At 34.0% G+C, this 25,833-nt stretch overlaps 1 protein-coding gene across 4 annotated transcripts in view; it reads left to right on the forward strand.

Moving 5' to 3' along the window:
* Positions 1 to 25,833, forward strand: part of CNKSR2 (connector enhancer of kinase suppressor of Ras 2) — a 279,203-nt gene that overhangs the window by 106,030 nt on the left and 147,340 nt on the right. For all 4 annotated transcript variants that reach the window (XM_055438270.2, XM_055438271.2, XM_055438272.2 and 1 more), the window contains exons 5-8: positions 524 to 565; positions 14,617 to 14,736; positions 20,799 to 20,858; positions 24,955 to 25,023. In XM_055438270.2, the coding sequence (XP_055294245.1) occupies positions 524 to 565; positions 14,617 to 14,736; positions 20,799 to 20,858; positions 24,955 to 25,023 (291 nt within the window). The remainder of the gene's footprint in view (positions 1 to 523; positions 566 to 14,616; positions 14,737 to 20,798; positions 20,859 to 24,954; positions 25,024 to 25,833) is intronic.

The following is a 25,833-nucleotide window of genomic DNA, read 5'->3' on the forward strand; positions in this document are numbered from 1 at the left end:
TAAGAACTATAAACTTAATATTCATTAGTAGCATACATTAATTTTAATTGCATAATGCAAATATGTTTAATATAATGTATTTTTGAGATTCTTTATATGACTATTGAAATTAATGTTAATATTTTTCTTAATGTTCCAATATATAATAAATAAGTATTTGAAATGTTGGACATATTTCAACAAAATACATTTATTACTTGTATAAATTTAGATAGGAAATGACTATAGTAATTTTTCCATTAGTTGCTTTTACATCTATTTAATGTATATTGTCCTTTATTATGTGTGTTTAAAATTAGTAAAATCAGAAAACACAGTTAAACAAAAAATATCCCTATAACTGACCATCAGAGCAAATCAGTGTGAATGTTTTAGTATATAGTATTCCAGGCATTTTCTCATTCTAACTGCTGTTTTTGCTTGAGTTTTCAAGACTTTTTCAAATTGTAGTACAGTTCCTAAGAAAGTATTTTAAAAGGAATGTTTAATCTTTTTAAATTAATGTATGTGTTTCTTTTTTCAGGATTGTACTGTCTATGAAACAGAGAATAAAATTCTTCATGTGGTAAGTATACTTGGATTTATTTTCATCTTTGTTGCAAAGTATGTATTCCTTTGCTTAACTAATTATTAAGTGAAAAGCTACAGCCTGTGAAAAATTGAGCCCTGTATATTTTATAGGGAAAGTAAAAAAGAATCAAAACATAATAAGTTGTATTAGTTATAATCATTCTTTTTTAACTTAATAGAAAAATATGATACAGTATTTTAAGACTATAGTATGTAGCAAGGTTAAAATGCCATAAAATAACGAATCTAGAGAAAAGGAAATTTGAAATAAGAATTTTTCATTCTTGATCTGTGACAAAAGGAGATCAGAGAAAAATATTTGGTTTTATAATAGAGATGATCCACCTCTGTTGTCATTTGGATGAAATACTTCATAAAATTATCAAACTGCCTTTTCTCTGATTCTGTATTCACCAACCTTCTAAATTTTAATTTGGCCATATTTATTGAATCAACTAATGACTTTGTATGTGTTTTGTCTTATTATTAAAAATATTGAGTATGAGTACATTATACTTGGTAAAAAGGCATACTAATGAAGTTTGCTGTTTTTCTTTGTAAATCCATTTCTTGGTTGATGCTCATCTGCCCTAATAGCTTCACCTCTATTAGAAATTAATGACAACATAAATAACATTGAAGAAGTTTAGAAATGAATGTAGTATATTATTTACTTTGATTATTTTCCATTTCAGCTAGTGAGAATTTAAAGATTTTGTTTGATAATGATTGGGGCTTCCCAGATAGTAGTAGTAGTGTTAGTTGCTCAGTCGTGTCCGACTCTTTGCAACCCCATTGACTATAGCCTGCCAGGCTCCTCTGTCCATGGAATTCTCCAGGCAAGGATACTGGAGTGGATAGCCATTTCCTTCTCCAGGGAATCTTCCCCACCCAGGGATCCAACCCACGTGGCACAGTGGTAAAGAATCCACCTGCCAAAGCAGGAAACGCAAGAGACGTGAGTTTGATCCCTGGTTCGGGAAGATCTCCTGAAGTAGGAAATGGCAACCCACTTCAGTGTTCTTACCTGGAAAAAAACCATGGACACAGCTGAGTGACTGAGAATGTATGCTGATAATGTTTGAGACAGAGATTGGCATTAACCAATCAATTCACCTCAGAAAGCACTTGTATTTTCATATTATTCTACTTCCTGTCTTGGCCTTTTTATGCAAGAACGGCCCAGCCTTCACTAGAAGGTTGTATACTTGTATATTGCTTTTCTCACAATAAGAATTATTTTTTTAAGAAAATAACAAAATGTGTAGTGCTGGAATACTTTTATTTTTATCTTTTATTTTGATACAAAGTTAACTTTACAGTGGAATACTTTCTTTAAAATTAAAATTTCAGAGAAGTCTCTTTCTGGGTTTCCTGTAATATAGAAGGACATCAAACATTTCTCACTCTTCTGGAGACTGGGCAATCCAGGATCAGGGTACCAGCAGATTTAGTATCTAGTGAGGGTCTGTTTCCTGATTCATAGAGGATCCTCACATAGTGGTAGAGGCAAGGGAATTCTCTGGAGTTTCCTTTGTAAGGACTCTAATCCCATTCAAGAGGGCTCAAAACCAATGATCTAATTACCTCTCAAAACCTCCATATCCAGATACTATCACATTGGGGATTAGGTTTCAGTACGTGAATTTGGGAGGAATACATACTTTAAGTCTGTAACAGATGGTGAGGAATTTAAAAAATACATGAGTTCTAACTACTATTTTAAATGAAAATTTTTAATGATAAATCAAAAAATAATACAAATATCTTTGAACTTATGTTTTAAAGAGACAAGCTCTGTTATTTCTAAATTAAACCACAAAGACTACCATTACTTTCCAGTGGCAGTTATCCTCAGAAAACAAGGATTTCCTGTAAAACTAATGAAATACAAATTTTCATCTGTAGATTCGTAAACATGAACACACAAATTTATACAGTAGTACACTAAAAATATCCAAATGGTACTTAGAATCTGATGTAATGAGAATGGACATACCTTGCCGCTAGGCATGTAAGTTCATAAAACCATTTTTAGTTAATTTTAAGACTCAAAAACATTAATGCTAACACTTATGTAGTGTTTAAAATATGCCTCAGGCACTATTTTAAATGCTCTGTATAAACTTACTCCTTTAATCCTCATAGCAATCTTATGAGGTGGTTATTATTAGTGTCATCTCTATTTTACAGTTGAGGAAAATGAAGCACTAAGAGGTTAAATAACTTTCCCCAAGTGACATAGTTGGAATGGATTTAAGACAGAATTTTAACTCAGGCATTCTGGCCCCAGAGTCTGTATTCCTATACTGAACCTAGGCTAAAAATAAATTCTAAAACACAATAGCATTTTCTATGGAAAGTGTTTATAGCAGCATTATGCATAATAATGAAAAATGGGCAATAATAGGTTAATGCTTCAGTACCCTATGGTGCATTCAAAGGATGAAATATTTAATCACACTATCTGAAGTTGTATTTGTGAATATATGATTTATGAATAAATTTTCCTTAAATTTTATGAATATACCAAAAATATCTTTTGACAATATTCACAGAAAGATTCTAAATGATAATGTTAACTAAAATCCAGAATAAAAGCATTATAAACACAGAATAAATTACCACTGAAAATTGACATAAAAATATTTTTTATTAATTTGAAGTAGAAAATATTCTTTATTAATATTTGCTTATTTATTTGATAAAATAATAGCTGATTTTTGTTTGTTTTTTCTTTCAAATGTCATCCCAAGTTTCTTCAAGTTAGTGTTACTTTTATAATTAAGTAAATATTTATTATGTTTATAATCCTGATGGCCTTTAATGGATAATTTTATTCTCTATGTTGTGAGATTGTCAAAAGTGATTTGGACAACCCTTCACCTAGATTTCCTATTCACCTTTTTATCCTTAAAATTGGAGAGAGTTGTTTATATTTAAAATGATAAAGTAATAGACTCTGAAGACCAAAAAACTGGGTAGAAAAGAGCATTGGTTTGTTTCAGCGGTAGACAGAGCTATATTTTTTATTCAGTGAGACTGAATAAAAGGAGATGGGACAGCTTGGATTTCCTTGGAATTTTGCCATTAAATATAGTGATATAGATAGTGGAGTGCAACCATAAAGGACAAAAGGAAATGCAGGTACTGGTGTACTATATATCTGAGTGATTGTCACCTGATGATAAAGAGTAATTTATTTCACCTCTCTTGATTTGATCATTCCCTCTCAGTGAGGCTTTGTCCCTAGGCACACATTTCCTGGCATGTTGGAGCCCATCTGTTTTTCCTCTGCACAAATCCTTGTTTCATACAGTAAATCAGTTGCAGGGAATCTGGAAATCTCTTCAGTTTTGCGCCCTACTTTCTCCTCACTCCCACCTTTCACTACAATCTATAGAACTGGAGAGTATTCCTGAGAAGCCATTTCAGACCTTGTGCTTTAGCAGACTTATTTTGCTTGTCACAGCTCTGCTGCTCTCCTTGGTGAGCTGGGAACACTTGTCAACTTTGATAAACTCATGAAAATCCCAGGCCAGGCATTGATTGTTAAAGTCACATTGTTTAAATCAGTTTGTACTGAGCTCAAATACACCTTTTACATTAACCAGCGGCGTGGTCTTATATACCGCACTTGCTTTGTACTAGCATTTTATTGCACCCATCTTTTTTATGAAGATGAGAGGAATAAATAAAGTAAATGCCTATTTTTCATTTTAGTGTTAACACTATCTTTTCATTGTATAGTACTTTACAGTTTACAGGGCATTGTTATGAATGCTGTCTCTTCTCCTTTCTTTTCTCTCCAAGCAATTTTTTTTTTCATTTCTTATTTAAGTTTGATCATGAATTAGGCTTATTTTGGCCTGTTAACTATTTGTTTTATTTCACAAATATTTCGTGTATAAGTTATTCCTTCCTTTAAATTTATGCATTGTTTACCCCTAAACTCCATTTGAAGTGATAGTACTGTCCCTTCTCTGCTGTCTAGACTAGAAATGGCTAAAACTGAATAGAACCAACAGTTAGGTTAAGAGAAGAGCCTGCAGGAGAAAATTAAAATCTCATTTTAGACTTTGCCCTACCATCTATATCATGTCATTTATGTAAGCATAGTTTCTTCATAATCTCCCCAAACCTTGCAGATGTCAGTACTAGTGCAGCAGCATGCTCCATAATAAAATAAAAGTCATCGTATTAATATTTTATTTTTAGAGATTTCTTCAAAATGGTGACAGTCTAATGACTTTAAAAATAGTTTTATATTGGGTCCCTGATGCTGTAAAATGGCAGCTTTCCCAATTATAGACTCTTAAATCTGTGATCCTGAGCCATTGCAAACTGAATGTTTTTGTATGGTTGACATTGTGGTTGCAACTGGAGCATTTAAAAATACAAATTATGGTCAATCTCATTAAAACATGAATTCTAATACTGGTTTTGTAGATAGAAAACATTAAGATGCTTCTTTATTTTGAACGTTAATGTGACCCTTCCATTTTGGCCCACTTCACTATCTTTGTGGTCACCCTAAAAAAGCACATTAACTCTATTACTGAAATAGGCATTGATTTCTTGAGTGTTGTATTAGATTATCTTCAGCTTTTGGCACTTTGGTGCTTTATAAATTATTTTAACTATAAAATTAAATTCTCCACAGCTGATGTCCCATGTAGGAATGAAGAAATCTAGTTAAAATATGATGGAGTTAGAAGATATTATTAGTCTTTTATGGGGCAAAAAAAAATGTGTATATACTAATGGGAATGTGACCACACATAAAAAATTAAAATGATTTGTATTCAGTGTCTTTTTTGTTTGTCTTTATGATTTGGATACACAGTATGTAAGTTGGTATATTTATGGATGTTTTTGCTGACATCACATTTGCTGAATGCATTGTGCATTGTAAAATGCTTTCATATTCAGATTGACTCTGAATGTACAATCCTCTTTATCAAAGAGTATTTGTTTCAGTTGTTAAGTCAAGTGAGGCCAAATAATGTAATAGAAAGAGCAGAAATTTGAGAGTTAAAAAGATTTTATGTCGTGACCCCATTCTGGCATTTACTAGCTATGAACAAACTAAATTAGCCTTTCAGATTAAGTTGGGGTAGTGGAGTGTGTTTGATTTCGAAGATCTTAATGCCATAAATCTTTGGTGACTCACAAACTCAGTAAAAAACAATTTGGCCACATAAAAAGATGATTGAAGGACTGTCTTAATCTAAGATCATTCTTTATGTGATCAAAGACACTATGTTTAAAAAAAAACTATAGTTATTGTCACTGTAAATGTAAAGATTTCTTCAAAAAGATAATTGAATCCATCTGGCGACAGAAGTTACACAGTAGCTGAAACAAGGGAAGTTTAATCTAAATAATTATTAAACTGTGGTGGAAGAATACCTCCAAAAATGCCCTAGGACTAAGACAGAGTACCCAAGGAAGGACAGCTTGTAAGTGGACACCGTTCCTCCATGCTGAGGGTCAGAGCTCATTAGAACAATCACATTGCGGCTTCACCGCGTTGCCTAACCAGAGCTGGTCCAGACAAACAGGAAACAACCTTCCAGGACACAGGCAAGTGATGCTGGTAGGAGTCCTCACAGAGGGAGTGGGAAGCTGCTGCTGTGAGTGTGACGCTGACAGGGCTACAGCACGGTGGTCAGTGAGCCCACACTGAGGCTATGAGGTCACTGAGGGACTACATAGTCTGGGCATCATGGATTCTGCTAATGGACCTTGTACCAGAAGCAAGTAAAAAAAACGCTGCACAAAGGGAAGAAGAAAAGCCTCCCTCTCCTTTCCCTATCCCTCCAGCACCCTCTACTGATACAAGCTTAACATTGTCCTTACTGTAGAGCACAAAGGTCCTGCCTATTCCTGGAGCAAACACTGAAGGGTGAATTTGGAGCTGAGAGCCCATGAACTAATAACTGGTACAATGTGATTAACTCTTTTCTCCATAAAATCACATATGGCAACTTTGAACTTCTCTACTAAAAGTAAAGACATTGCTCCCAGGTCTCTGCTATTTGTTCCCCATTTGTCCATAAACTGTATATATAGTGCCTGGATTTTCCAGAAGCTCATCTAATCATAATGAACTGTTTCACTCTTGCTATTTGACTCTGAAATAAAATGAAATCATCTTCCTAATAACCTACATCTTGCTTGACCCACTGGTATTTCCAGACTCTTGTTAATCTTTAACCTAGAAAGTAGTGTACATTCTAATGAGTACCCCTCTCATCTGCCTGGGAACTCCCTATGAGCCTGTTTCCTGCCTCTGAGAGAGGAGGTAAATAGGATAGAGATTTTCCCAGATTCAGTTCTGGTTTCCATCTGACTGTTTCCCATTCCCTATCAGAAAACAAAAGAGCAATGGAGGCTCATGTCCCAGCTTTAATTCAGACCAGGATGCCTCAGGAAAGTAGTTGTATTGATGCTGAAGCTGCTATACTTTGGCCACCTGATGCAAAGGGCCAACTCATTAGAAAAGACCCTGATGCTGGAAAGATTGAGGGCAGGATGAGAAGTGGGCAACAGAGGATAAGATGATTGGATGGCATCATTGATTCAATGAACATGAGTTTGAGCAAACTCCAGGAGACAGTGGAGGACAAGGAAGCCTCGCATGCTACAATTCATGGGGTTGCAAAGAATCGGACAGATGACTTAGTGACTGAATAACAACAGGATGCCTTTTGAAAGTAGTTGGAAGTAAGTTGGAAGTATCATGGATCCACTTCTTGCTCATCGAAGTAGGTGTACGTTTGGGACTAATGTTTTCTCACTGTTTGGTACTGACCGCATCATTCTTCGATGATTATTATTTTAAAGTGTTATTCCTTCTCTGTCATCAGGAACACAAGGACAGCATGGTTAATGTCAGTGATATTAAGAACAAGCCAAATACATCACCAGAAACAGTCTCAATTTGAGAAATCCTTAAGCGTAGCAGTGACATTTAAATCATGTAACAGATATTCAGTGCTTTTTGAATGAATGAATGGCTTAATAAAGCAGTGGTGGTAGTGATTTCTTTACATTTTACCAATAGCTTTGTTGTGCTTTTTCCCCACCGTCAGAGTCTGAAACCTAAAGGGATTGCAGAGTTTTCTAGGTCTTTTTGGAACAAAGCTCATATGACCTTTATTATTTATTTGCAAATACAGTTGCTTTCTGAAGCTCTTTGAGACTCTTAATCTTTGTTATGTACAAGTATAATTTTTATATTGGTTTAAAATTAAAATTTTATTCTATTGCATTAGTTTTTAAAGTTTAAAAAAGATTTCTCATACAGTTCTTTTTACTCATATGAGTAAGAAATTCTTTCTATGTTGGGGAATGTGTATGTAATTCATGCTTTTTAATATCAATTTAAATTGATTGTTCACTCCTGTATTAATTTTTATTCTATATTGGAGTATAGTTGATTTACGGGCTTCCCTTGTGGCTCAGCTGGTAAAGAATCTGCCTGCAGTGCGGAATACCTGGATTCGATTCCTGGGTTGGGAAGATCCCCTGGAGAAGGGAAAGGCTACCCACTCCAGTATTCTGGTCTAGAGAATTCCATCAACAGTATAGTCCATGGGGTCACAAAGAATAGGACATGACTGAGCAACTTACACTTCACTTCATAGTTGATTTACAATGTATTAATTTCAGGTGTATAGCAAAGTGATTCAGTTACACATATATCTATTCTTTTTCAGATTCTTTTCCCATTTAGGTTATTATAAAATATTGAGTAGAGTTCCCTGTGCTGTAGAGTAGGTTTGTGTGTGCTAAGTCACTTCTGTCGTATCTGACTCTTTGCGACCCTATGGATTTTGTGACCCACCAGGCTCCTCTGTCCATGGGATTCTCCAAGCAAGAGTCCTGAAGTGGTTTGCCATTCCCTTCTCCAAGGGATCTTCCCGACCCAGGGATCAAAGCTGCATCTCTTAAGTCTCCTGTATTGACAGGCAGGATCTTTACCACTAGTGCCACCTGGGAAGCCCAAAGTAGGTTTAGGGAGCCATTATAAGTGCAAAATTGCTAACTCAGCATAGATCTGGCAAATGCTATAAACACTGTATTTCTGAATGAATCTTATATAATTTAGAGTTTTCACTATTTAATATTGGACTAAATTTGTACTATTTTATAAAAACAAAGCCTCTCGTTTACCAATTATATTGGAAATATCCTAAATTGGAAGTTACATGATTTATAATACTGAGGTATAATAATATATAAAGTAAACAAAATAAAAATATGCTCTGTCCTCTAGGCTATTTTAGTTGAAATATTATTTATATATCAATAACTATTTTAATATGTATACATTATTTATCAAAACTAAACTTTTGTTAATGTTTTCCATATTATTGATAAGAAACCTGGATTATTTTTGCTCTTCTTAAATTGTAGCTTTCACATCATTTTTCCCATCTTTAAATGCATATTTATCTGTTTATTGTTTCCTCATTTTATCTTAGTTTTACCCTGTTGTCCCTTTTATATATGTGTATATATGAAAGAAATTTCCTTGTATAAATCCTTTTGTTAAACTTCTGAACCTGTGGTTCTTTTCCATGTCAAATGAATTTCTTATTTTTAAATCTAAAGATAATTTCCATTCATTTCCTCCAATATACTCAGAAGAATAACTATCCAGTATTCTACTTATTTCAGTTCAGTTCAGTCACTCAGTCATGTCCGACTCTTTGCGACCCCATGAATCACAGCACACCAGGCCTCCCTGTCCATCACCAACTCCCAGAGTTCACTCAAACTCATGTCCGTTGAGTTGGTGATGCCATCCAGCCATCTCATTCTTTGTCGTCCCCGTATCCTCCTGCCCCCAATCCCTCCCAGGGTGGCCAAAGTATTGGAGTTTCAGCTTTAGCATCAGTCTTTCCAGTGAACACCCAGGATAGATCTCCTTTAGAATGGACTGGTTGGATCTCCTTGCAGTCCAAGGGACTCTCAAGAGTTCTACTTATTTAGAAAAGCATAAATAAAAATACTTTAAGTAGCTTAATCATGTCTGGCTGAATGTGCTCCCAGGCTAAGAAGCTGACTTAAAACTTCTTACCTACTCCTTCCCTATTCACTGCTGTTGGCACTTAGAATGCTTTCTCCATTTTCTTTTAAAAATACATAGTTTATTTCACGTATTAATCTAAAAAGTGTCTGACAGGTTCAGTGATAATGAAAGAATGCTCATCAGAGATACTGAAATAATGCTGTGTTATTGGTTAGTATATTATTGTAAGATTGCTGTTTTTCGAATCTTCACAGTGACTGAAATGTTGCTTTTATGACTTTTTAAAAACCACTATTTTATACTAAACGTGCTATGTTCAGATATTTTTTTCCATTAGAACTTTTAGATTTGGGTGAACCAGCCATATACTATATGCAGACCTATGTATATATACAATATATATATATATGTATATATATATATATTGTGTATACACATATATATACAATATACTATGTGTATAGAATAGAGGATGAAAAGGTCCCATTTCTTCCTGAGAATATACTCTATAATTATATTAATTCAGATTTGAAATTTATATAAATAACTGGAGAGGAAAAAATTGATAATACCATTAAATCCAGACCATGACACTCTTCTGTTTTACAAGTTTCTTAAATCCTAACTAGCCATGTCTATTAACTGTTACTCAGTCACTAATCTTTTCTCGCCGTTTTGGGTAGTATAAGCAGAATCCAGAGGATCAGCTATAATACTCATTGCCATTTTATGTTTCCTTTATACTAAAGACATATTATTTTACTAGGCTTTAATTTAAAATTTTAAAATTTGTTTCTATTTTTAGAACTAAAAATAAATAGAATTTAAAGCCTTTTGATATAAATATTGTAAAAATAGTGAAAGAATCTCCTTTATGCAAGTGGCTACCAGTTATCTTTTAACTAGGATAGAGTTGTCTTTTTTGTTGCCAAAATTGCAAGTTTTCCCAGAGAGCTGCTTCTTTCATACTCTCAGGTCTACTAGTTCTTATCTAAACTGCATTATAAATTGCAAGAACACTTGTAGGCACACCTTATATTTCATTATACTATGTAGTTTAAACATGTTATATAATGTCCCTTTAATACTAACATATAAACAATAAAAAAATGAAACTAATCAGCAACAAATGGAGACTTAAGGATTGAAAAGATGGTAAGCATAATGATTAAGAAGTCAGATTGTTTTGTTGCCAAGGCAATGACTTTATTTAGCCTTGCTTTCTCATCTGCTAAACTGACTAGAATAATAACTACTTCAGAAAGTTGTTAAACAAATGCATGAAATAATGAGGTATTTAGCATTGTGCAGGACACATGGTAGGTGCTCTGTAGTGTTGATGTTAACTTTTAATAAAAAAGAATGTATTTTCTTAGTATATTATAGTTAATTTTCTTTTTCTGGGATACACTATTAGGTTGCAATAGATAATACTGTGTGTTAATATGATGGCATAATATTACGATTTCACTGAAGGGAAAAATTAACTTTTTACAAGAACGTGTAGGGCATCATGCTAAGTGACATAAGTCAGACCGAGAAAGACAAATACTTTAGATGCCACTTACATGTGGAATCTAAAATCTACAATAGACTGGTGTCAACTGAATAAAATGCAAAACCTAAAAGCTGAGAATTATGTTTTATTCGGTGGACTGTCTGAGAGCTCAAGTCCTATAGGCAGCCTCTCAAATAGTTCTGAGGGACAGCTCCCAAGAGGTTATGGAGTAACGAGGGTATATATGGGTTTTTGCAACAAAGACTAGGGAACATCAAAAGATCACCGTTAATTAAAGAAAATCAAACATCTCAAGTTAACAAAATTAGTACTTGCCCATGTATGAAGATGCAGGAGTCTGGGCTCACTGAAATTAATTCTTTTGATACACACCTTAGCCAGCACCCTCTTCTTTCCCAACCTCGGTCTCCTCAGGGTGCACCTTTGAGGGTGGCTGCGGTGGCTAAGGGCTTGGTGGCCTCTGCATCCTTTGTGGATATGGCAGGCAGTATTTTTTCATTCACACTACTGAATATAACAAGAAACCAAATCACAGATATATAGGGAACAATGTAGTAGTTACCACTGGGGGAGGGAAGAGAAATCTAGGGGTGGAGAGTGGGAGGTACAAACTGTTAGGTATAAAATAGGCTCAAGGATGTGTGGTACAACATGGGGAATCTAGCCAATATTCTATAATAACTGTAAGTGGAAAATGACCCTTAAAATTATTTTTTAAAAAAGAAAAGTTCTAAACCCTACTTCAAATTCAGCAAATAAGTAAACAAATAAATAAAAATAACAAATTCCTTGGAACTTTACTATAGTACCCTTAATGTGATTTCCTGCAGTGGCTTGATGTATGATACAGTAATGAGTGTAGAATTAGCATATGAAACCAAGCCATTTTGTATCCCTTCTAATTGGCTTTTTGAACCAAGTGCCAAATGCTACAATATAAAGATTCTAGTACATTGTCTCTCAAACAGGGAGCAAGGTTCTAGTGAAGTTTCTTTTCTGAGTCTTTCTATTGTTTTTTCCAGAATTTCTAATCTGTTAAATCCTGATAGCTTTGCTAGTAAAGTCAATGTTTTACTCATCTTTCGTATTTCCAGCAGACCTAGAACATAGCAGGCATTTGACAAAATAACTCAGTAGAGAAATCTGAAAAAATGATTTGCAACTTAATATGGTAGATTTAATTGGTATTTTTATTGTAAAAACACCTACAATGTAGGTTTTTTTTTTTTCCTCCTACTCCACTTCTGAGTGCTTCCATAGGAGTGCTACTGTTGCTCATTACTACTGTGTTATATGAGGCCTTGAGTGTTGCAGTACACACATGTTGAGCCATTTTTATATATTCTTTACCTTCCTATTTATTTTCAGATTATCATGCAATTCAAGTATTCTGTATAGAAACCCTTCATATCAACATTGTTATCCGTCCTGCCCCCCCCACCACTTGAGATAGAAAATAATAATGAAAATGAAACCACTTAAGGAAGGAAAGGAATAGTTAAAAGATTTAAATCTGCCCCAGTTGCTTTTCTTCCCATCAAACAGCAGCAATTTGAACCCTAGGCATTTTTTAAAGGGCTGCCATTCTGTCTTTTTCCTCGTGGCTACTGATGAATATTTTCAAAAGAAATTTAAAAAACAAAAAACACAGAAACTACCATCCCAGGATGGGCTACATAATATGTGAGACCCAGTGCAAAGCGAAAATATGAAGTTCCTTATTCAAAAATAATTAAGAATGCCAAAATGGCACCAGCAAAGTGTAATACTAAATGCAGGCCCTTATGCACAAGTCATATGCCCATGACGCTCACCCTGTGCAGTTCCCTATAGTTCTGAGAGATAGTCTTCCTGTTGGCACTTTGCTTAGCAGCTTCAGAGTAAATACCTTCACTATATCTCTTGAAAGCATTGAAACTTGAATATCAGAGAGAGTAAAGAGGTTTGAACTTCCCATTATGACCATGCACTGTGATTAATGGTCATTGTAGCATCATTGACAAGGCCATGGAGTTAAGAATAATAAGATAATTCATCCCATGAGTGAGAACCGAGCCCTTTGAGCTTACAGAAAGCAACAAGGGGAGAATAAACATTTATTTGATGTCTTCTTTGGATAGAAACCATATTAGACTTTTAAAATATATAGTCATTATCCTGATTTGTCATGTAAAACATATAAAGTAATTTTTATTACCTCATTTCCTACATTTGTAAACTGAACTTTAAGGATATAAGAAAACTTGCTCACAGACACACAAGTAACTGGCAGTGTGGTGATTGCCTGTATCTCTTCATACCAAGCCGATGCTTTCCATGCTGTCCACGGTCTGTCCTTAGGGGTTGATGGCCACAGTAAACGTGCAGCCATGAGAAGCAGATGCAAAGGGTAGGGCTGCAATAAGGGGGAGAAATTTAGCCAGGCAGTTTCTGTGGGGTAAGAAAGCTGAACCTAGCAAAGACCAAGGTCATGGACCATGTATAGAATGCAGCAAATAAAGAGCCCTGAGGGAACTGACACCCTTAAGTAGAGTAATGAAGTGGTCACAGAACAAATGTAACATGTTAGAATTGGATAGAAGGTATGAATAGATTTATCCTAATTTAAGCACTAATTTTGTGTCCTCAGTCAACAACAACAAATGTTCTAGGATCTGTCTCCCAGGGGTAGGGGAGGAAGAGAAGTTAGAGATGAGTAGGACATGGTCCCAGCCTTAGAGGGCTTCTGAATGAAGTTATACAGTTTTGGACAGTTCATAGAATATTGAGAAAGCAGTTTTGAGGGAGTGCCAACCTTTGCCTGGAGGAAGGGGGGACTTTACAGAAAGGTAACCTTGAGCAGGAGAGTCTAGACAAATGAGAGGGAGGAGTTCACCAAGCAGATTTGGGAGATTCATTTCCCCTGGATTTTGGCTGGATTTTTTTTTAACTTTTCTGATCATGAAATAAAAAACCTTCAAGGTTTTTGAAGTTGTTGAATTCTCTTCCGTCCAATGGCTGGTAACAAGAAGTGTTCAGGTTATTAAGATTGTTTTGAAACAATCATTTCATTTTAGATCTGATGAATCAAATAATAGAAACAAAACATAACCATAACTTTCTTGAATATTTTGATGTATGCATTCATGCTAAGTCGCTTCAGTCGAGTCCAACTCTTTGCAATCCCATGGACTGTAGCCCGCCTGGCTCCCCTGTCCATGGGATTCTCCAAGCAAGAATACTGGAGTGGGTTGCCATTTCCTTCTCCAGGAGATCTTCCAATTTTGATGTGTAGTTCTTATATTTATAATTTAGATATAGATGTGGGTTTTTTGTGTGTGTATTACTTAACCTGAATATCTTTTTAATACAGATTTTATAAAATAAAATGCCAAGTACCTTCTTCTATTTTTTCTTTTTCCTTGTAAAAAATATTACAATAAAATGTGATTTATATGTTATTTACAACATGTGTTGACCATAAATTTTGTTTGTTTGTTTTCAGTGTAAAACTCTTTCTGGAGTCTGTGACCACATCATATCCCTGTCATCAGATCCTCTAGTTTCACAGTCTGCCCACCTTGAAGTGATTCAGCTGGCAAACATCAAACCAAGTGAAGGGCTGGTAAGAGAAACCATGTTTATCAAAGCTACCATCCATCAACAGATAGCTAATAGTATGGGTGGGCAGCCCCCAAATATGAGACTCCATTAATTTTAACGGAGTGAGAAATTGAAGTGGTGGGAATTAGTCATGATAAAAAGTTTTATAATGATAAAATAAAATGAAAGAAAATTTAAAATAGTGATATCTGAATTAGCCTGTTTACTTTGGCAAATAAATTAGCTTTAGTTACATTTTTAACCCTTATCAAAGTTCCTTAGATTTACAGGAAATTTAAGAATTTTGTAATAAAAACTGCAGTATTACCTGCTGATGCAAATGGGTGTTTTGTTTATTTTGGTTTTGTTTGTTTTAATAGGTCTCTCTTCCCTTAGGTTGTATAAGCTAAATAAACCTGATATTCTTTATAATTCACATATTTTCTTTCTTTTAAGGGTGAGTAAGCAGGTAGATATTGCTAAAACTAGGCTAACATCTATGAGATGTATTTTTTATTATGTCATAATAAAGGTAATCTTCTATATTTTGTTCACCTGATTAAAAATTGTATTGATTCTTAATTTAACCCAAGGGATACCTTGTCTTTTAATGAGCCTCTAGAAAGAAATCATATAATGTTACTATTAATAAGTGAGAGTCCGACTCTCTGCAATCCCATGGACTGCAAAAAAAAACAAGAAACTGACTGGGGAACATCTTACCTGCTACACAATTATTTCATGATAGTTTGGTGCTACAGTGTTTCTGCTCTCCCTATAGGTGAATTTTCCAAGAATACTAATAAGGATATTTTAGAAAATAGAAATCTTAAAAACTACTGTTAACAGTGTAATTCAGATAATATATTCTTATAGATCCCTGTGCAGGTTTAACTTTTTATGTGACCTTCCTTCTTCAATTGAATAAGTGTGTGTGTTGTATGTGTAAGTGTGTGTATATATATACATATATATATATATATATATATATATGTGTGTGTGTATATATGTATAACTGTTTCTGGGGGCAGCACCTTCATTGGTCACCAGTGATTTTTTTGGCTTGAAGTCCTGTTTTCTATAGAGCAACTTTTCTCTGGATACTTAACAAATTACTTTTGGTAATCATAGCTCCCTGTCTTTTTGTGGCTTGTATCTGGATTTTCCTAGAAAGATGGAAGTCACCATCTCAGATATAGCCGAAGTATGTCATCATTGTAACCTATAAGTGTTATTAGCTATATTTTTATTAGTTTTAGAATTTATTCCAATGTTTATAAACTTATCTGAAGTAATATTTATGATTTTAATTCTTACTTTTCCTTTTAGTTATGTTTTACAAAGTCCGGTTTTATTTAAAGCATCTTTCTACCTGTAGTATTAAAGATTTTCCTTTCTTTAAAAATCTCCCCTTTTAGTAGTTCTGTAGGAAAGAAAGTTCTTTAAGCATGATTTTCACTGTGAGAAATTATGAACTGCTACTATGTAATATTAGACTAGGAGACAAAAAACCTGGATACAAATCACTTCCATAAAATAGAGCTGTGAGTGGGATATGGGAGAGTTGAGGAAGTAAATTAAGCCTCCTTGGCCATGATATTTTCATCTGTAGAATGTGAGGGGCAGGAAGGGATAAACTAGATGCTCTTTAAAGCTCCCTGTAGCTCTATGGATTTGCAGTTCTGAGGACAGTATTGTTCTGAGAAAAAAGCCTGATTTTTCCCTCTAATTTCCACTGAAATAATGAGGTGAAAATAACCATGTGAAGTGAGCCAACACACTGCTCATTTATGGACTTGATGAAACCTTGATTTTTATTTTCAGTGATGATATAACCCTGGACAGGTGTTTCATTTTTTAAATTTCAAGTATGTAGAGCTGGATGATTGGAGAAGGAAATGGCAGCCCACTCCAGTGTTCTTGCCTGGAGAATCCCAGAGATGGCGGAGCCTGGTGGGCTACCATCTATGGGGTCGCACAGAGTCGGACACGACTGAAGTGACTTAGCAGCAGCAGCAGCAGCAGAGCTGGATGTGCTCTTTGGAATAGTCATGAACTTAAAATGCCAAGAACCAGGTTCAGTTATTCTGGAAGAGAGCTGGTAGAGAAAAGGAAGAAGTGAGTACCTACCATTTACCAGGTATCGTCCTCACAACTCTGTAGAATAGGTATTAATTTTCTCATTTTGCAAATGAGAAAATGGTATCACAGATCCTCACCAGTTTGCCGTGTATGACATTAAGGTAACATACAATAGAGGCAGAGATTAAATCCAGGTAAATCTAAATGAGGTACAATTTACCAAAGTTTGTTCCATTATCCCACAGTTAAACTTGGGGTGGCTAAAAGGAGGTACGAGAAGTTTAGGAAGATGACTTTAAAATTAGAACTACTTAGAGGAATCCATTTAAAAGGGTAATCAGCAGCATTTCATCGGAAAAATATTTCCAAGGGACAAAAAGAAAAAGATAACATGTTGAATATTAATAAAAGGAGTTATGTGTAAAACCATTTCATGTGATTCATATTACAGGGGAGATAACTAAATAGAAATCTTATATAACTTTAGTCAAGGTATCATTTTAAAAATCAATCACTTGATTTAAGTTTAGTCAGTTTTAAGTTTAGTTAGTCACGTTTAAAATAGATTTGAGGATTGGGGTGACATTTAGCATGAGCTTAGCCATAGAAGTGTTTAAATGAAGGAAAGAATCAGAAGGACATGGGAGAATACCAAGCTTTAATAAAGTTTAATCAGTTTAAAACATCTGCAGATGGTCTTCTGCCTCTTTCAAAGCAGAACATCTTTCATAGGTAAAAGGTAACGGGCTTAATTCTTGCACTGATAAACTAGATAGATTGTTCATCAACTTTCTACCTAAGTAGTCAAATGTCCTAGGATTTCTTAGTTTTGAGAGTCCTGAGCATTATAAGGAATAATAATTCCTAAGGATTATTATTATAATTATTAATAATAATTCCTAAGGGGTCCTAAGCATTGTGCTTAGTAATGGTTAAAATATATCAAGCTAGCTTCTTAATTGCTTTTAAATAACAATAATTAGCAGAAAGTTAAAGGAAGGAAAATGAGAACTATTGGAACATATCAAAACTAGATCAGAGCCAAGAGATGGAAAGAATAGAGAGGAAAGGGCTTAGGGAGCAACCTTGGGGAAGCCTCTTTGCTTTAGAGAGTTCTTTTGTTGTTTAGGCACTTGGACTTGCTCCTAAAATGCTTTATTCCATTGACTTGACTGTGAGGTTGCTTTGGCTCCATTCGTTAACCGCCATTTGAAGACAGTGAAGCAAATGTCATTTTGGCAAGCTGAAGAGAAGACAGGGAGCTGTTGGAGTCAGCTCCAGAATTAATTAATTGCTTAAAAAAAAAAGAAAGGAAGAATGAAGATTTTGATGAAATGGAAAACCAGATTTGTCTCAGTCCCAGAAAAAGAGCCATTTGAATTACATGTCCTCCTGCTGTTTGACCCTTTCTGAGAGGTGACCAAGTGATCAGGTGTATTTCTGTGAACTCTTCATTATTTAGAAGATGATTCGTTTGAAAATCATCCAAGTAACTTGTTTCTTCTCTTACTTTCTATTTGTGCCTGACTTTTGGCCATTTTCCTCGTTAGTACCACCAGAAAGATTAAAAAGCTGAGGAAGTCGGTCTTGATTATGAAAAGCATTTACAACAAATGGTTTGTTGCATAAAGCAAAATATCTTCATTCTGTCTGGCATCTTAAAAATATGTTTTATTTCTGTTTTACTGCTCAGAACTATGAAGTTGCTAAAACTGAACTCTGTATACATAGCTAGATCCTTATTTATTTAAGCATTTTAAAAATATATTTTGTCCATCTGAAAAAAAATTAGCTTTAATATAAATTACACAACATTTAATTATATATAATGATGAAATCCTCTTCCTGTAACTAATTGATAACTTGCTTTAGCTTACGATTGCCATTTTAAAAGTTCCTGGTATGTGTAGTAATTGCATACAGATTTCATTTCCTGAGTCATAACTAGATTATCTCCATGAGTTCTTATTATCCTGATGAATATAATGACTTTTCTAATTATTTATTTTAGGAGACTAGACTTTCTCTATGACCTAATCATTTAAGAAATTATATAGAGCTCTTGTCAAACACCTTAATTCGTAATCAGTAATGCCCTGTTGAAAGAAGTGTGGAGAAAAATATAATCAACTTTTACTTGCAGTTGTCAGAAGAGATGGGTGATTAAAATAAATTTGTAAAAGGTCAAACTCAGTTATTCTTTTATAACCACATTGAACTTAGTATATGTGTGCTAGAGAGGTCTTCATCTTTTTCATTTGGTTAACTTTTTCATTTTTCATTTGGTTAACTCCCGTGGGGAAAATGATTGCAAGAATCTTGTCCCGTTCTGAAGAGCACTGTTGTATTACCTTCCAATAAATAATGGGATTAAATAAAGTATGTTATATACTTGTTACCTGTATAAGGGTGAATATTACCATATGGTTATAGCCAAGAACTACCCAATTTCTTAATTAATTTCTATTTGTATATTTGTTGAGTTTAGTATGTATTTCATATAAAATGATGAACTTTCATATAAGAAAATAGAATTCTCAGATAAATGAACATCTTGTAAAATTACATTTATTTTGTTTCACATTAAGAGATCCAGACTTAAACAGTCTCTGAACTGATACCAACATCTTAGACATATGACATTACTGAAGTGACTTTTCAGAATTAAAACCTTACCCAATGACTTCTTAATAATTCCATGCCATGAACTTATTGCTTCTTGTTTTTATTTCTTAGTTATTTTTAGTGAAAACACAAGTACATTTAGATATCAAAATATTAACATCCAGGTATAGGAAATTAACACTGCAATTGTCTACACATAATTATTTTAATGTCTGCTTTTTCCGAAATGATTGTTCTTAGTTATTAAGTCCCTTATATTTCAGTCTTCAGGTTTATTTTAAAGTTAGTATTTTTTAAATTTTTGAAGTCAATAGCTGAGATGCAAAGTAGTTTCAAAGTAAAACTCAGTAAACTTTTTATCTAACAGAATGTTCCTTATGAAAAAAGGCCATTCAGAGAATCATGTATTTTTTTCTGATTTATTTAAATGAAAATATTTCAGTATTTAAAATGTGAATCCTTTCTTGTGATATTTTTTCTTTTAGGGTCCTGTTGCTGTGCATAACTTAGTTTCATTTGTTCTTAAAACTTGAATAATTTGCAGATTTCTAGATAATATTTTATCTTTAATGAAGCTTTTTCTGAAATCACTTTGTTTAAATGGAAACGGAATTTCTTCTTTATTGGGAGGAGAGGGTGCCAAACATTACCTCTAAATTAATATTATTATGATTTTAATTTTAAACATTAATTTATTTTTGGCCACACTGTGCAGTTTGTGAAATCTAATTGTCCGCAACCAGGGATTGAACCTGGGCCCTCAGCAATGAGAGTGTGGCGCCCTAACCACTGAACTGCCAGGGAATTCCACCTCTTAATTATTGATAGAGAGGTCATTGGGTGTAATTATTAAAACTTCAGCAATAAGAATGTGTAGGATACCACAAAAGAGGAATAGAAAAAATTTTATATAAACAATATTTTATCATTCTTCTGTCTCCAGTAGTTCTGTAGTGGCTCTATAGAAACCTACTTTTTATTGTATAATATGTATCAAGTATAATAAACTAATAATATCCCAATATTTGAATTTCCCATTGTAACTTATATTTTGCCACAGCACATGTAGTATGGATTTTGAGGAGGGTGAACTATGTTCTTCAGGATATTGAATTACCATGATGCATTTTGTAAGTTCACTTTTCAAGTAATCATTTGATTAAGCTGAGTACAGGCTTCTTCAGGCAAACTTTAGAAGCCAGAACATTCTCTTAAAGTTTAAAGACAGCCTTATTGAATCATGGATTCATCCATGATTTGCCAATTGCAATGGCAATTTTAATTTGATAGGGCAATTCTTTTTGTAAATGAGGTTATAATATCCTTAAAAATATTTCAGTTTTCATTTGTTTTCCTATGCTGTCTTTTTTTTTTTAGGGTATGTATATTAAATCAACATATGATGGCCTCCATGTAATTACTGGAACTACAGAAAATGTAAGTATTCTAACATTGCAAATTTTGGAGTCTGTTTTTTCTTTTATTGTTATCCAGCTTATAGCACTTACATAATTCCGGTTGACTTCTGAGGAAATAAACAGATTACAATATACAACTAAAAAGACATATTGAGTTAGTAAGTACTGATTTGGGGAGAATTTCAGTCATTTTTGTTAGTTTAGAATAGCTATTTACCTGAAGTAAATCAGATGTTTTGTGTTCAAAGCCAGAGATTTGTTAAGTATTTTCTGATTCATGACAAGTTATTGTGACATCTAAAAGAATCCACCTCCATCTGACAAATAGTGTAGTTTTATTAGGAAACTTAAATCGTGTAAGAAAGAAACATCAGATAAGTCAGGTTTCCTGAATACTTGAAGTATAATTGAACTTTATTCAGTGAGGGGGCAGCATGGTATAGATCAGCTGGTTTTCACAGTCTATCGCTGGACCAGCAGCAGCAGCTTCCTTTGGGAATGCCCCACCCCAGACCTACTGAATTAGCTCTAGAGACCAGTCTGTTTGATAAGAGATTCTCTTTTAACAGGTGGTTCTGCATGTCAGAGTCGCTAGGCCTAGGCTGTACACCCAATTTTGATTTTGTTGGCAGTGTAATTTCTGGCGAGTCATTTACACTCTCACTGCTTTAGTTTCCTCAACTATGCATGCATGCATGCATGCTAAGTTGCTTCAGTTGTGTCCGACTCTGTGCGACCCTATGGACAGCAGCCCCCCAGGCTCCTCTGTCCACAGGATTCTCCAGGCAAGAATACTGGAGCAGGTTGCCATTTCCTTTGTCCTCAACTATAAGTCGTAAATAATATATCATCTATAGTGCATACCTCACTAGGTTGTTGTGAAAATTAAATAAGATAATAAATATGAAAGACTGTACTATAAAGAGCTACAGAAATGTGAAATGATTGTGTTGGACATTAACACGATCACTATAATAGATTTGAGTTGCATAATAAGTCTTTATTTCTGCATTTGGTTATCCCAGATTTCCATCCCACTCTCTTAAGCAGGTTTTGAGACTCGAATATTTTTCTTTTAGAAATTCTGACAAATCATGTTTATACCATGTTCCTTCAAAGAAGATTGAGGTGAAATTAGTTAAATCTCAAGTTATTATTGTTCTCAACATTTTACCAGTGTTTTCTTTTTAAAAAGACAATATTATTTCATCTAATTCACCTATTATTTTAACCATTTGTTGATTTTTTTCCCCCTTCTTCACTTGGTTTCTTGTGAATGGTGAAATACATTGAAGTTGCAGTTTTGTACTGGCGTCTCATTGTTATTAAATATAAGCGTTAAATGAGATCAAGAATATGTTATTTGCATATTGTCATCTAACATTTTTAAATGCCGTGAGATACTCATAAACTATATTCTTGTCACTGATTGATCATTCTCATTCATGTGTACATTCCTCTGATCATTTGTTTGATCATTTGTTCATTTAGCAAAGCTCTGCTTCATGTCTGCTGTGTTCCAGACTTGAAACTAGGTATTGAAAAAATTTTTTAATTAAACTAACTTGCTGCCCCTAAGGCATACAAGTACAGATTTATCTGTGTAAACAGGTACTGAAATTTGCATAGATGGACAAAGGAAAAAAAAGTAAATGCTGCCAAATAAAAACAAGGAAGGAATCACAGAAGTGGTTATTTTGAACTAACTGTATCTTGAAGAATTGATCAAAACATCTCTCTCTACATTGTATGGAGTCTGTAAAAAAAAAAAAGTTGAGCACTATGCATTGTTTATATTAATTAGTAATATTTTATAAATGGATGAGTGACCAAAGAAGGATTGATTCTATGAGTAGTTCAGATATAAATGATATGTTACTAGTTCATCATTTAATTCTTATTTCTTGAAAGTATTTCACTATTTTTGGTACCCTAAATCATTTATCATTAGATCTGTGTTGAGTCTTAGTAAAGCTGCTCACTAAGTGGGTAAGTTATTTTGTTTTGCTATACCCTAGTTTCTTAGTTTTTCCTTTGTAAAATTAGGGGTTTGGATAAACTCTCTCTAGGCTAACTTTTAACACTGAAAGTCCATACTTTGTATGAATTCCTTTTTCACTTCCGTGTGCAAAAAGTTGTTTCAGTTTCTTTGAATTTTATGTAGCAACTATCAAGCTCTTTTACATTATGACTTAGAGCCATTGACTTGATTTTTTTTTTCATACTCTCCTTTAAAAAGATCCGTTGTAGGCCAAATAGCACAGGGACAGACTCTATAGTTACAGCTCTATTTACAAACTTTTCAAAAATGTTACATGGTCTTGTCTGATTTGGTAGGTGCTGTGAAATAAATGCTTGTTTTTTTCTTGTTGTGACACTATTCTTAGAGTTGGGTTCACATCCTAGGTAAACTACCCTCTTAATTGTGTGGCTGTGTTACTCCTTCAATAAGTGGAATTCCCTGAGATTCCATCTAACCTTGGATTCTAGACTATTGTAAATAATTTTTAAAGAAAAATCCTATTCCAGTGTCTTAAAAGTAGCATTTTACTTTGCAAGTTCCATCACCATATCATCCTTCTTTTCCTTTCAGTAGATATTAATGAATTGTATTACAGTATTTATAGTTGTTTGATAAATTAACACACATATAAATATACAAATACATTTTTTTCATAAAATACATTTTCTGTATATTCAAAAGCCCATATGCATATTATCATTAAAATGTCTAATATGCATAATCAATAGTCATTAGAGGGAAAATAAAGAATAGTACAGTATTTTAAATTCTTTATCCATACCTACAGTATTTTGAAATTTCTATCTTAAATCTCATTTTAGTTTCCTAAAAACTTCAGAAATCTTGGCAATATTAGTTTACTAGTTTTTTTTTTTCTTGTTTGTTTTTGTTTTTAATTTCTTTGGGGAATAAAGAGGAAAAATGATAAAATTGTTACATCCTGTAGAAATGTTGGCATTTTAGTTTATTTAATGTGGTTTTGCCAGTGTATTATGCTGTGTGAAACATAAGAAATAGGATTCTCTTGTAGTTAGATACTGAAAAGAATGTTATTTAATGTAACTTTGAGCTAACGGCTATCCTTTCAATTTGCTTTTCTCATTTATTCAGAATTGATGGTATTAATGATGAAATAAATTAGCGATATAATCATTAGTTGACAAAGCTTTGGTGCTGATAATAAAGTTGTACCTGAAAATATTTGTTTGCTGAAGTTAATGTGAACTATTTGTATTAAATGAAAAAGACCAAAATTTTAAAAGATTATATTTTGACATATATTTTTGAACCAGATGCCCAGTAGAACTACTGAGAGGGTTGCCTGTTTACAGTTTGCCATTATTATTTTTCCCTAATGGTCTCAGAAACATAATGGTCTTTTACAACATAAATATCTATATATTGTCTTACATTCCTGCTTTCTGTCATTAGTTTTACATAGAATACAAATAGTATATCAAATATTCAGTCAGTTCAGTCTCTCAGTTGTGTCCAACTCTCTGCTACCCCATGGACTGCAGCACGCCAGGCTTCCCTGTCCATCACCAACTCCCACAGCTTGCTCAAACTCAAGTCCATTGAGTTGGTGATGCCATGCAACCATCTTATCCTCTGTCGTCCCCTACTCGTGCCTTCAATCTTTCCCAGCATCGGGGTCTTTTCTAGTGAGTCGATCCTTTGCATTAGGTGGCCAAAGTATTGGAGTTTCATAGAACCGTTCAACTTCAACTTCTTCAGCATTACTGGCTGGGGCATAGGCTTCGATTACTGTCATACTGAATGGCTTGCCTTGGAAATGAACAGAGATCATTCTGTCGTTTTTGAGATTGCATCCAAGTACTGCATTTCGGACTCTTGTTGACTATGAGGGCTACCCCATTTCTTCTAAGGAATTCTTGCCCACAGTAGTAGATATAATGGTCATCTGAATTAAATATCAAATATTAGCAACTTTTTTTTAGTTTAATTTTTTGAAGATTATAATTAAGCTCTTGATCTAATTTAAAGGGGTGAACTTATGGTAGTGTTTCCATAGAGAGGAAATGATTGATAAAACTTATGTTCTTTATCATTTCCTTTATGTTTAATTTAGTCACCTGCAGATCGGTGCAAGAAGATCCATGCTGGCGATGAAGTGATTCAAGTTAATCATCAGACTGTGGTATGTATAATTACCTTACAAGTCAGTGGGAGGAACTAATATAAAGATTGCTTAAGTCTTTAAAAGAATACAATGACGTGAAATGCCTGTTTGTGTATAAAATAATTAAATAACCTTTTGAAAAATAATTGAATGACTATTTTTCTTAATTATCTTAAGAAATTTCATAAGGCATTGTTTTAAAATAACATGAGGATTTATTGGTGGGGACTGATGTTAGATGTACAATTCTATATGGATAATATTACCCCATGAACTGGGATGACCATTTTGTAATAGAAATTAAAGTGACAGTGCATACAAATTCAAATTTTTTAGTAAAACTTTTTAAGTTTCATTTAAAAAATTATCAAGCTACCTAGTAGATATGTTTTATAACACCATACATTCATTTATCTACTTTAACATTGATTTGTTCATTAAAGTATCTGGCAGATTGGCTTATTTTCATGTCATTTTTTTTTATTATTTTAAATTTTAGTAGCTGAATTGGCTGTTCATTTCCCAAAAGAGAACTATAGTTTAAGTTTTAAAACTATTGCACTTAACTAACAGAGAAGGCAATGGCAAGCCACTCCAGTACTATTGCCTAGAAAATCCCATGGAGGGAGGAGCCTGGTAGGCTGCAGTCCATGGGGTCGCTACGAGTCAGACATGACTGAGCGACTTCACTTTCCCTTTTCACTTTCACACATTGGAGAAGGAAATGGCAACCCACTCCAGTGTTCTTGCCTGGAGAGTCCCAGGGACGGGGGAGCCTGATGGGCTGCCGTCTATGGGGTCACACAGAGTCGGACACGACTGAAGTGA

Source organism: Moschus berezovskii, chromosome X (genome assembly GCF_049115385.1).
Source record: "Moschus berezovskii isolate FMDL1 chromosome X, NW_MosBer_1.0, whole genome shotgun sequence".
In the NCBI taxonomy this organism is placed as follows: Eukaryota; Metazoa; Chordata; class Mammalia; order Artiodactyla; family Moschidae; genus Moschus; species Moschus berezovskii.